Here is a 9,886-nt window from a genome sequence, read left to right as displayed (position 1 = left end):
TTTGTTAAGAAACCAAAGAACCTAATGTGGATATGCCCAATTTAAACTATTTGCAGAAAATTTCTATTCTTCCTGTGTCTCCTGCTTCACATTTTGAGAACTTCATCTTAGAATTCATTTATTCCTCAGTGTCCTCTACTCCTTTTTGTGTCCTTTATTGTATTTAAAGGTAACCATCAATTTAATCTTTCTTAACTTCTTCCTGGTCTCTTTTCTGCATGTTAATATTGGATTTCTTAAAAAGATATCTTTTTTTTTCTTTTTTTTTCCATTTTTTATTAGGTATTTAACTCATTTACATTTCCAATGCTATACCAAAAGTCCCCCATATCCACCCACCCCCACTCCCCTGCCCACCCACTCCCCCTTTTTGGCCCTGGTATTCCCCTGTACTGGGGCATATAAAGTTTGCAAGTCCAATGGGCCTCTCTTTCCAGTGATGGCCGACTAGGCCATCTTTTGATATATATGCAGCTAGAGTCAAGAGCTCCGGGGTACTGGTTAGCTCATAATGTTGTTCCACCTATAGGGTTGCAGATCCCTTTAGCTCCTTGGCTACTTTCTCTAGCTCCTCCATTGGGAGCCCTATGATCCATCCATTAGCTGACTGTGAGCATCCACTTCTGTGTTTGCTGGGCCCCGGCATAGTCTCACAAGAGACAGCTACATCTGCGTCCTTTCAATAAAATCTTGCTAGTGTATGCAATGGTGTCAGCGTTTGGATGCTGATTATGGGGTGGATCCCTGGATATGGCAGTCTCTACATGGTCCATCCTTTCATCTCAGCTCCAAACTCCGTCTCTGTAACTCCTTCCATGGGTGTTTTGTTCCCAAATCTAAGGAGGGGCATAGTGTCCACACTTCAGTCTTCATTCTCCTTGAGTTTCATGTGTTTAGCAAATTATATCTTATATCTTGGGTATCCTAGGTTTGGGGCTAATATCCACTTATCAGTGAATACATATTGTGTGAGTTTCTTTGTGAATGTGTTACCTCACTCAGGATGATGCCTTACAGGTCCATCCATTTGGCTAGGAATTTCATAAATTCATTCTTTTTAATAGCTGAGTAGTACTCCATTGTGTAGATGTACCACATTTTCTGTATCCATTCCTCTGTTGAGGGGCATCTAGGTTCTTTCCAGCTTCTGGCTATTATAAATAAGGCTGCTATGAACATAGTGGAGCATGTGTCCTTCTTACCTGTTGGGGCATCTTCTGGATATATGCCCAGGAGAGGTATTGCTGGATCCTCCGGTAGTACTATGTCCAGTTTTCTGAGGAACCGCCAGACTGATTTCCAGAGTGGTTGTACAAGCCTGCACTCCCACCAACAATGGAGGAGTGTTCCTCTTTCTCCACATCCTCGCCAGCATCTGCTGTCACCTGAATTTTTGATCTTAGCCATTCTGACTGGTGTGAGGTGGAATCTCAGGGTTGTTTTGATTTGCATTTCCCTGATGATTAAGGATGTTGAACATTTTTTCAAGTGCTTCTCTGTCATTCGGTATTCCTCAGGTGAGAATTCTTTGTTCAGTTCTGAGCCCCATTTTTTAATGGGGTTATTTGATTTTCTGAAGTCCACCTTCTTGAGTTCTTTATATATGTTGGATATTAGTCCCCTATCTGATTTAGGATAGGTAAAGATCCTTTCCCAATCTGTTGGTGGTCTTTTTGTCTTATTGACGGTGTCTTTTGCCTTGCAGAAACTTTGGAGTTTCATTAGGTCCCATTTGTCGATTCTCGATCTTACAGCACAAGCCATTGCTGTTCTGTTCAGGAATTTTTCCCCTGTGCCCATATCTTCAAGGCTTTTCCCCACTTTCTCCTCTATAAGTTTCAGTGTCTCTGGTTTTATGTGAAGTTCCTTGATCCACTTAGATTTGACCTTAGTACAAGGAGATAAGTATGGATCGATTCGCATTCTTCTACACGATAACAACCAGTTGTGCCAGCACCAATTGTTGAAAATGCTGTCTTTCTTCCACTGGATGGTTTTAGCTCCCTTGTCGAAGATCAAGTGACCATAGGTGTGTGGGTTCATTTCTGGATCTTCAATTCTATTCCATTGGTCTACTTGTCTGTCTCTATACCAGTACCATGCAGTTTTTATCACAATTGCTCTGTAGTAAAGCTTTAGGTCTGGCATGGTGATTCCGCCAGAAGTTCTTTTATCCTTGAGAAGACTTTTTGCTATCCTAGGTTTTTTGTTATTCCAGACAAATTTGCAAATTGCTCCTTCCAATTCGTTGAAGAATTGAGTTGGAATTTTGATGGGGATTGCATTGAATCTGTAGATTGCTTTTGGCAAGATAGCCATTTTTACAATGTTGATCCTGCCAATCCATGAGCATGGGAGATCTTTCCATCTTCTGAGATCTTCTTTAATTTCTTTCTTCAGAGATTTGAAGTTTTTATCATACAGATCTTTCACCTCCTTAGTTAGAGTCACGCCAAGATATTTTATATTATTTGTGACTATTGAGAAGGGTGTTGTTTCCCTAATTTCTTTCTCAGCCTGTTTATTCTTTGTATAGAGAAAGGCCATTGACTTGTTTGAGTTTATTTTATATCCAGCTACTTCACCGAAGCTGTTTATCAGGTTTAGGAGTTCTCTGGTAGAATTTTTAGGGTCACTTATATATACTATCATATCATCTGCAAAAAGTGATATTTTGACTTCCTCTTTTCCAATTTGTATCCCCTTTATCTCCTTTTGTTGTCGAATTGCTCTGGCTGATACTTCAAGTACTATGTTGAAAAGGTAGGGAGAAAGTGGGCAGCCTTGTCTAGTCCCTGATTTTAGTGGGATTGCTTCCAGCTTCTCTCCATTTACTTTGATGTTGGCTACTGGTTTGCTGTAGATTGCTTTTATCATGTTTAGGTATGGGCCTTGAATTCCTGATCTTTCCAAAACTTTTATCATGAATGGGTGTTGGATCTTGTCAAATGCTTTTTCTGCATCTAACGAGATGATCATGTGGTTTTTGTCTTTGAGATTGTTTATATAATGGATTACATTGATGGATTTTCGTATATTAAACCATCCCTGCATCCCTGGAATAAAACCTACTTGGTCAGGATGGATGATTGCTTTAATGTGTTCTTGGATTCGGTTAGCGAGAATTTTATTGAGGATTTTTGCATCGATATTCATAAGAGAAATTGGTCTGAAGTTCTCTATCTTTGTTGGATCTTTCTGTGGTTTAGGTATCAGAGTAATAGTGGCTTCATAAAATGAGTTGGGTAGAGTACCTTCTACTTCTATTTTGTGAAATAGTTTGTGCAGAATTGGAATTAGATCTTCTTTGAAGGTCTGATAGAACTCTGCACTAAACCCATCTGGTCCTGGGCTTTTTTTGGTTGGGAGACTATTAATAACTGCTTCTATTTCTTTAGGTGATATGGGACTGTTTAGATGGTCAACTTGATCCTGATTCAACTTTGGTACCTGGTATCTGTCCAGAAATTTGTCCATTTCGTCCAGGTTTTCCAGTTTTGTTGAGTATAGCCTTTTGTAGAAGGATCTGATGGTGTTTTGGATTTCTTCAGGATCTGTTGTTATGTCTCCCTTTTCATTTCTGATTTTGTTAATTAGGATTTTGTCCCTGTGCCCTTTAGTGAGTCTAGCTAAGGGTTTATCTATCTTGTTGATTTTCTCAAAGAACCAACTCCTCGTTTGGTTAATTCTTTGAATAGTTCTTCTTGTTTCCACTTGGTTGATTTCACCCCTGAGTTTGATTATTTCCTGCCGTCTACTCCTCTTGGGTGAATTTGCTTCCTTTTTTTCTAGGGCTTTTAGATGTGTTGTCAAGCTGCTAGTATGTGCTGTCTCCCGTTTCTTCTTGGAGGCACTCAGCGCTATGAGTTTCCCTCTTAGAAATGCTTTCATTGTGTCCCATAGGTTTGGGTACGTTGTGGCTTCATTTTCATTAAACTCTAAAAAGTCTTTAATTTCTTTCTTTATTCCTTCCTTGACCAAGGTATCATTGAGAAGAGTGTTATTCAGTTTCCACGTGAATGTTGGCTTTCCATTATTTATGTTGTTATTGAAGATCAGTCTTAGGCCATGGTGGTCTGATAGGATACATGGGACAATTTCAATATTTTTGTATCTATTGAGGCCTGTTTTGTGACCAATTATATGGTCAATTTTTGAGAAGGTCCCGTGAGGTGCTGAGAAGAAGGTATATCCTTTTGTTTTAGGATAAAATGTTCTGTAGATATCTGTCAGGTCCATTTGTTTCATAACTTCTGTTAGTTTCACTGTGTCCCTGTTTAGTTTCTGTTTCCACGTTCTGTCCTTTGAAGAAAGTGGTGTGTTGAAGTCTCCCACTATTATTGTGTGAGGTGCAATGTATGCTTTGAGCTTTACTAAAGTGTCTCTAATGAATGTGGCTGCCCTTGCATTTGGTGCGTAGATATTCAGAATTGAGAGTTCCTCTTGGAGGATTTTACCTTTGATAAGTATGAAGTGTCCCTCCTTGTCTTTTTTGATAACTTTGGGTTGGAAGTCGATTTTATCCGATATTAAAATGGCTACTCCAGCTTGTTTCTTCAGTCCATTTGCTTGGAAAATTGTTTTCCAGCCTTTCACTCTGAGGTAGTGTCTGTCTTTTTCCCTGAGATGGGTTTCTTGTAAGCAGCAGAATGTTGGGTCCTGTTTGTGTAGCCAGTCTGTTAGTCTATGTCTTTTTATTGGGGAATTGAGTCCATTGATATTAAGAGATATTAAGGAAAAGTAATTGTTGCTCCCTTTTATTTTTGTTGTTAGAGTTGGCATTCTGTTCTTGTGGCTGTCTTCTTTTTGGTTTGTTGAATGATTACTTTCTTGGTTGTTCTAGGGCGTGATTTCCGTCCTTGTATTGCTTCTTTTCTGTTATTATCCTTTGAAGGGCTGGATTCGTGGAAAGATATTGTGTGAACTTGGTTTTGTCGTGGAATACTTTGGTTTCTCCATCTATGGTAATTGAGAGTTTGGCCGGGTATAGTAGCCTGGGCTGGCATTTGTGTTCTCTTAGTGTCTGTATAACATCTGTCCAGGCTCTTCTGGCTTTCATAGTCTCTGGTGAAAAGTCTGGTGTAATTCTGATAGGCCTTCCTTTATATGTTACTTGACCTTTCTCCCTTACTGCTTTTAATATTCTATCTTTATTTAGTGCATTTGTTGTTCTGATTATTATGTGTCGGGAGGAATTTCTTTTCTGGTCCAGTCTATTTGGAGTTCTGTATGCTTCTTGTATGATCATGGGCATCTCTTTTTTTATGTTTGGGAAGTTTTCTTCTATTATTTTGTTGAAGATATTAGCTGGCCCTTTAAGTTGAAAATCTTCATTCTCATCAATTCCTATTATCCGTAGGTTTGGTCTTCTCATTGTGTCCTGGATTACCTGGATGTTTTGAGTTAGGATCCTTTTGCATTTTGTATTTTCTTTGACTGTTGTGTCGATGTTCTCTATGGAATCTTCTGCACCTGAGATTCTCTCTTCCATTTCTTGTATTCTGTTGCTGATGCTCGCATCTGTGGTTCCAGATCTCTTTCCTAGGGTTTCTATCTCCAGCGTTGCCTCGCTTTGGGTTTTCTTTATTGTGTCTACTTCCCCTTTTAGTTCTAGTATGGTTTTGTTCATTTCCATCACCTGTTTGGTTGTGTTTTCCTGCTTTTCTTTAAGAGCCTGTAACTCTTTAGCAGTGCTCTCCTGTAAATCTTTAAGTGACTTATGAAAGTCCTTCTTGATGTCCTCTATCATCATCATGAGAAATGTTTTTAAATCTGGGTCTAGATTTTCGGTTGTGTTGCGGTGCCCAGGACTAGGTGGGGTGGGAGTGCTGCGTTCTGATGATGGTGAGTGGTCTTGATTTCTGTTAGTAGGATTCTTACGTTTGCCTTTCGCCATCTGGTAATCTCTGAAGCTAGCTGTTTTAGTTGTCACTGTTAAGAGCTTGTTCTTCAGGTGACTCTGTTAGCCTCTATGAGCAGACCTGGAGGGTAGCACTCTCCTTAGTTTCAGTGGGCAGAGTATTCTCTGCAGGCAAGCTCTCTTCTTGCAAGGCAGGTACCCAGATATCTGGTGTTCGAACCAGACTCCTGGCAGAAGTTGTGTTCCACTCACTAGAGGTCTTAGGATCACGTGTGGAATCCTGTGTGGGCCCTTGCGGGTGTCAGGCGACTCAGCTGGCAAGGTAGCCGGGGCTCGAGTGGAGTGGAAGGGACTTGTGCCCCAGATCAGGCCCGGGTAGCCTGCTTCCCTATGTACCGCAGTCTCAAGTTCCGCGCGATTGGATTGGGGCAGGCACTGTGATCCACTCACCAGAGGTCTTAGGGTCCCGTGGGGAGTCCTGTGTGGACCCTTGCGGGTGTTGGGCAAGACTCTGCTGTCAAGGTAGCCCGGGGCTCGAGTCACGAGTTGAGCGGAAGGGACTTGTGCCCCAGATCAGGCCCGGGTAGCCTGCTTCCCTATGTACCGCAGTCTCAAGTTCCGCGCGATTGGATTGGGGCAGGCACTGTGATCCACTCACCAGAGGTCTTAGGGTCCCGTGGGGAGTCCCGTGTGGACCCTTGCGGGTGTTGGGCAAGACTCTTTAAAAAGATATCTTAATGAGAATAGAGAGATGACCATGTTGTCAAGAGCATTTTTGTATCGCAAAAAAACAGGATTTGTTTTCTTGAATTCATATCCAATGGTTAACAATCAGCTTTAATGCCAGCTCCATGGGATCTGACAACTCATGTCTCTGTGGTCACCTATACTCTCAAGCTTATGCCCTATTCCCACCCATATAAATAAAGATAATAAATCTTAAATGAGAGACAAGTTTCATTTGGTTTCATTATTCAAATGAAACCTTATTTTGTCTGATTTCTGAGTCTCTTTGGATCAGTTTTCTGGGTTGCACTTTGTGTAACAAGTCCACATTCCTTTTTCCTATCACTCTTTCCCCAACTTGTTGTTTCTCCCTCAGACTTCATACCAGAGATTCTATCTATGTCCTGTCTTTCTCCCCTTCTTCCTAAAAATCCATCTTTTGCTGCCATCCCTGCTCCTCTAAGTCATATCTCCAATTCCTTGCTCACTATGCAGACCACAGAAGCTAAGTCCTGTCCATTTTAGCCTGTGTGATATTAGATGTATGCACTGTTCACAGCCTGAGTTGCAACTTTCATCTTCCTTTGATGTTCTTTCCACCATAGTCCATCTCTTCCAACAAAGTGTTCACTAAAAGCATGTCATGTCACACGTACTAATTTTTAGAACAAAACAAATTTTATTGACAAAGATACTGAGGTTGTCAAAGACCCATAGGTACCCAACACAGGAAAACAAACATTTTTTTTTCAATCCTATAAGTTTACATTTCTGTACTTTGTGATTTTTTTCAATTTAAGTGATATTTGACACCAGAGTATAGACATAGATATGTAGGTCACCAAGAAATTTGATAAAGTACACGGTAGGATTGGCTAGATCTTTGTAAACAACCTTTCCGAACTTTTTGGATCCATCATCTCTGGTGTACTGCACCCAGGTACCTATTAAGAAGTCATTTTCATCACCTGATCTCGCCTCAGCCAGAGGGGTCTCTGGAATGATGTGGAGGTTACCTTCCTTGTAGTCATCCAGGAGCTGATAAACGTAGAGGACTGGATCATTCTTGTAGGAAATGTAAAAATAGTCCTGTAAGAATGGCACCTGGGCTAGCACCATCCCACTCCAGTTGTCCTCAGAGCCATCTTTCCCCTCAAATTTGTGTTGTACCTTTCTGCCAACCAGGGCTCTGGCGAGGTGGACATCCCTCACCTGAGGAAAAACTACTTTGTGAGGCAAGACCTTAATATTTAAAATCCTCTCATCGCTGTGGAGCTCCTGTCCGTAGACACTGTCAATTCCGTCGTACTTCACCAAATAAAGAGAAGGGTTTGTTGGCAGTTGCCCTAGAATGATGGCCTTCCAATGGGTGACAGGCTCATTACCTTCCTTCCACCCGTGAGAAATTCTGCAGCCAACAATATTCCCCAGGGCCTGGGAAGAAGGCTTCCTCCTACTCTTCTTCTTGAGTGATATCATGCTCAGACTCTTCAGAGGTGTTGTCTTCTACCTGGCTGTAGACCTGTTGTGCTAGATCACACTGTCTTGTGGCTTCCATTCTCTTCAAATATCATACTTGCCCATTGCCTGGGACTGAAGATCTTGCCTGTTTAAACCAGACACAATGCTGTTGCCTCTGTCATATATATGAATTCCTGATGGTCAATGGATATGGGTTGGGAGTGAATGCTGGACCAAGACTCTTCTCTAAGAGAACTTCTGAGAAGGTGAAGAAGACTATGCTAAACAGTTTTGAGCTCCTAAAATTAATTTTATAAAAATAAGAAGTTAATAAGTCAGCCATGGTGGTACACACATTTAATCCCAGAACTCAGAAGTCAAGGACAGGCAGATTTCTAAATTAGAGACCAGACTGGTCTACAAAGTGAGTTCCAGGGCAGCCAGTGCTATAGAGAGGAACCCTGTCTCAACAACAACAACAACAACAAGTAAAAGAAAACAAACGAAAATCAAACGAAAAACAAACAAAACAGAAATACAAACAAAAAAATAATAAAACAAACAATCAAATGGAGAAGTTAATAGGAAGTGGTGGTGACCCATAACTTTAATCATAGTACTCAAGAGGCAGAGTGAGGCAGACCTTAGTGAGATAAAGGCTAGTCTGGTCTACACAGTGAGTTTCCTGACAGCCAAATCTAAACATACAGAAACTCAAATAAAATTAACCAAGCAAGCAAACAAACAAACAAAGAAACAAAGAAACAAGGGAAACAAGGCAATAAAAATAGTGTAATTAACAAGTAATTCTCTAGAGCTCAGAATAACATACTCAGATCAACATTTATTTCTTCAGCCCTGAGTTAATTTGCCTCTGATGAGTATCCTCTCCTTGAATTTCTATGTCAATTTAGGTTGTGCTATGACTATTACCCCCAATGATCAAGAAGAAGAGAAAAAAAAAAGGGCCAGAGGGGTCACCATGACTCTCTTGTACTTGTAAGTTCTGAGCTAAGTCCTTGTATTCACAAATATCTTCCCAGGGACACAGCACACCACTGTCCTTCTTTATTGTTTCTCCTGACCCAGCTTCGGAATTATTTGATGAAGCCATTGCATCACTGAACTCAAGAACATCTCAACAAGTTGAGGCAATATCAGCCATTTAGCACTAATATTTTCTAACGTACACATGGACAAAGAGGAGCTTTGGCATTTTAGTGGAATTGTGATCTAGATATTGTTAGCAAGGATAATAAATTCAGGACATAAACTAACCTAGACCAATCATTTCCCTTGCTAATAAACATGGGGAAAGTAGAATGTACAGCAACTCACTGTAGGAGAGAAAATTTTTAGCTTTCTGTAGCTATGAGGGTCCAAACTACTTCATAAATGTACTTACCCATAGAAAAATATCCTAGATTTTATCTATCTCCTGATTCAGATTCTATCTCCTGATACAGACCAGGCACCAAAAGCCTGTGGGAAAAAAAATGACCTTGCTTTGACACACCACTGTGAAGATAGTGAACTCACCTTCAATGGATTCTAGAGCCTCCAAGTGGAATAGATGCACAACCTTCAGCCAGTGCTCTGTGACATCACCCTAGTTCAGCTTACATCATAGAACATCAGGCTGGTTCCTTCCCTAGTTACACTCATAAACGTTCAGCATCTCGACTTTACCTTTTCATATGGCCTCCTAGAAATAATAAATGAAATCCCAACTGAAAGGCCTGATGATCTGAGTAATATTCTGCCAAAGAATTTCACCCTTGCATTGTTTTTATTGTTTGGTTGTTGGATTTTTATTTATTTGTTTGGTTTGTGTTTTGT

At 40.6% G+C, this 9,886-nt stretch overlaps 1 protein-coding gene across 1 annotated transcript; it reads right to left on the bottom strand.

The window, feature by feature from the left end:
* Window positions 1–7,245: 7,245 nt before the first annotated feature.
* Window positions 7,246–9,593, bottom strand: Gm21843 (predicted gene, 21843). Its single transcript, NM_001373910.1, has 2 exons — window positions 9,453–9,593; window positions 7,246–8,346 (listed from the first exon to the last, which is right to left on the bottom strand). The coding sequence occupies exon 2, from the start codon at window positions 8,063–8,065 to the stop codon at window positions 7,382–7,384; it is 684 nt and encodes a 227-aa protein (NP_001360839.1). The 5' UTR covers window positions 8,066–8,346; window positions 9,453–9,593; the 3' UTR covers window positions 7,246–7,381.
* Window positions 9,594–9,886: the final 293 nt, after the last annotated feature.

Source organism: Mus musculus, chromosome Y, assembly GCF_000001635.26.
Source record: "Mus musculus strain C57BL/6J chromosome Y, GRCm38.p6 C57BL/6J".
NCBI classification, from domain to species: Eukaryota; Metazoa; Chordata; class Mammalia; order Rodentia; family Muridae; genus Mus; species Mus musculus.
Note: the sequence above shows the minus strand (reverse complement) of the source record. Positions and strands in the feature narration are given on the sequence as shown.

Excerpts from the sequence above, each read along its gene's own strand:
- Gm21843 (NM_001373910.1), bottom strand. The coding sequence starts at position 8,065 with ATGATATCACTCAAGAAGAAGAGTAGGAGGAAGCCTTCTTCCCAGGCC.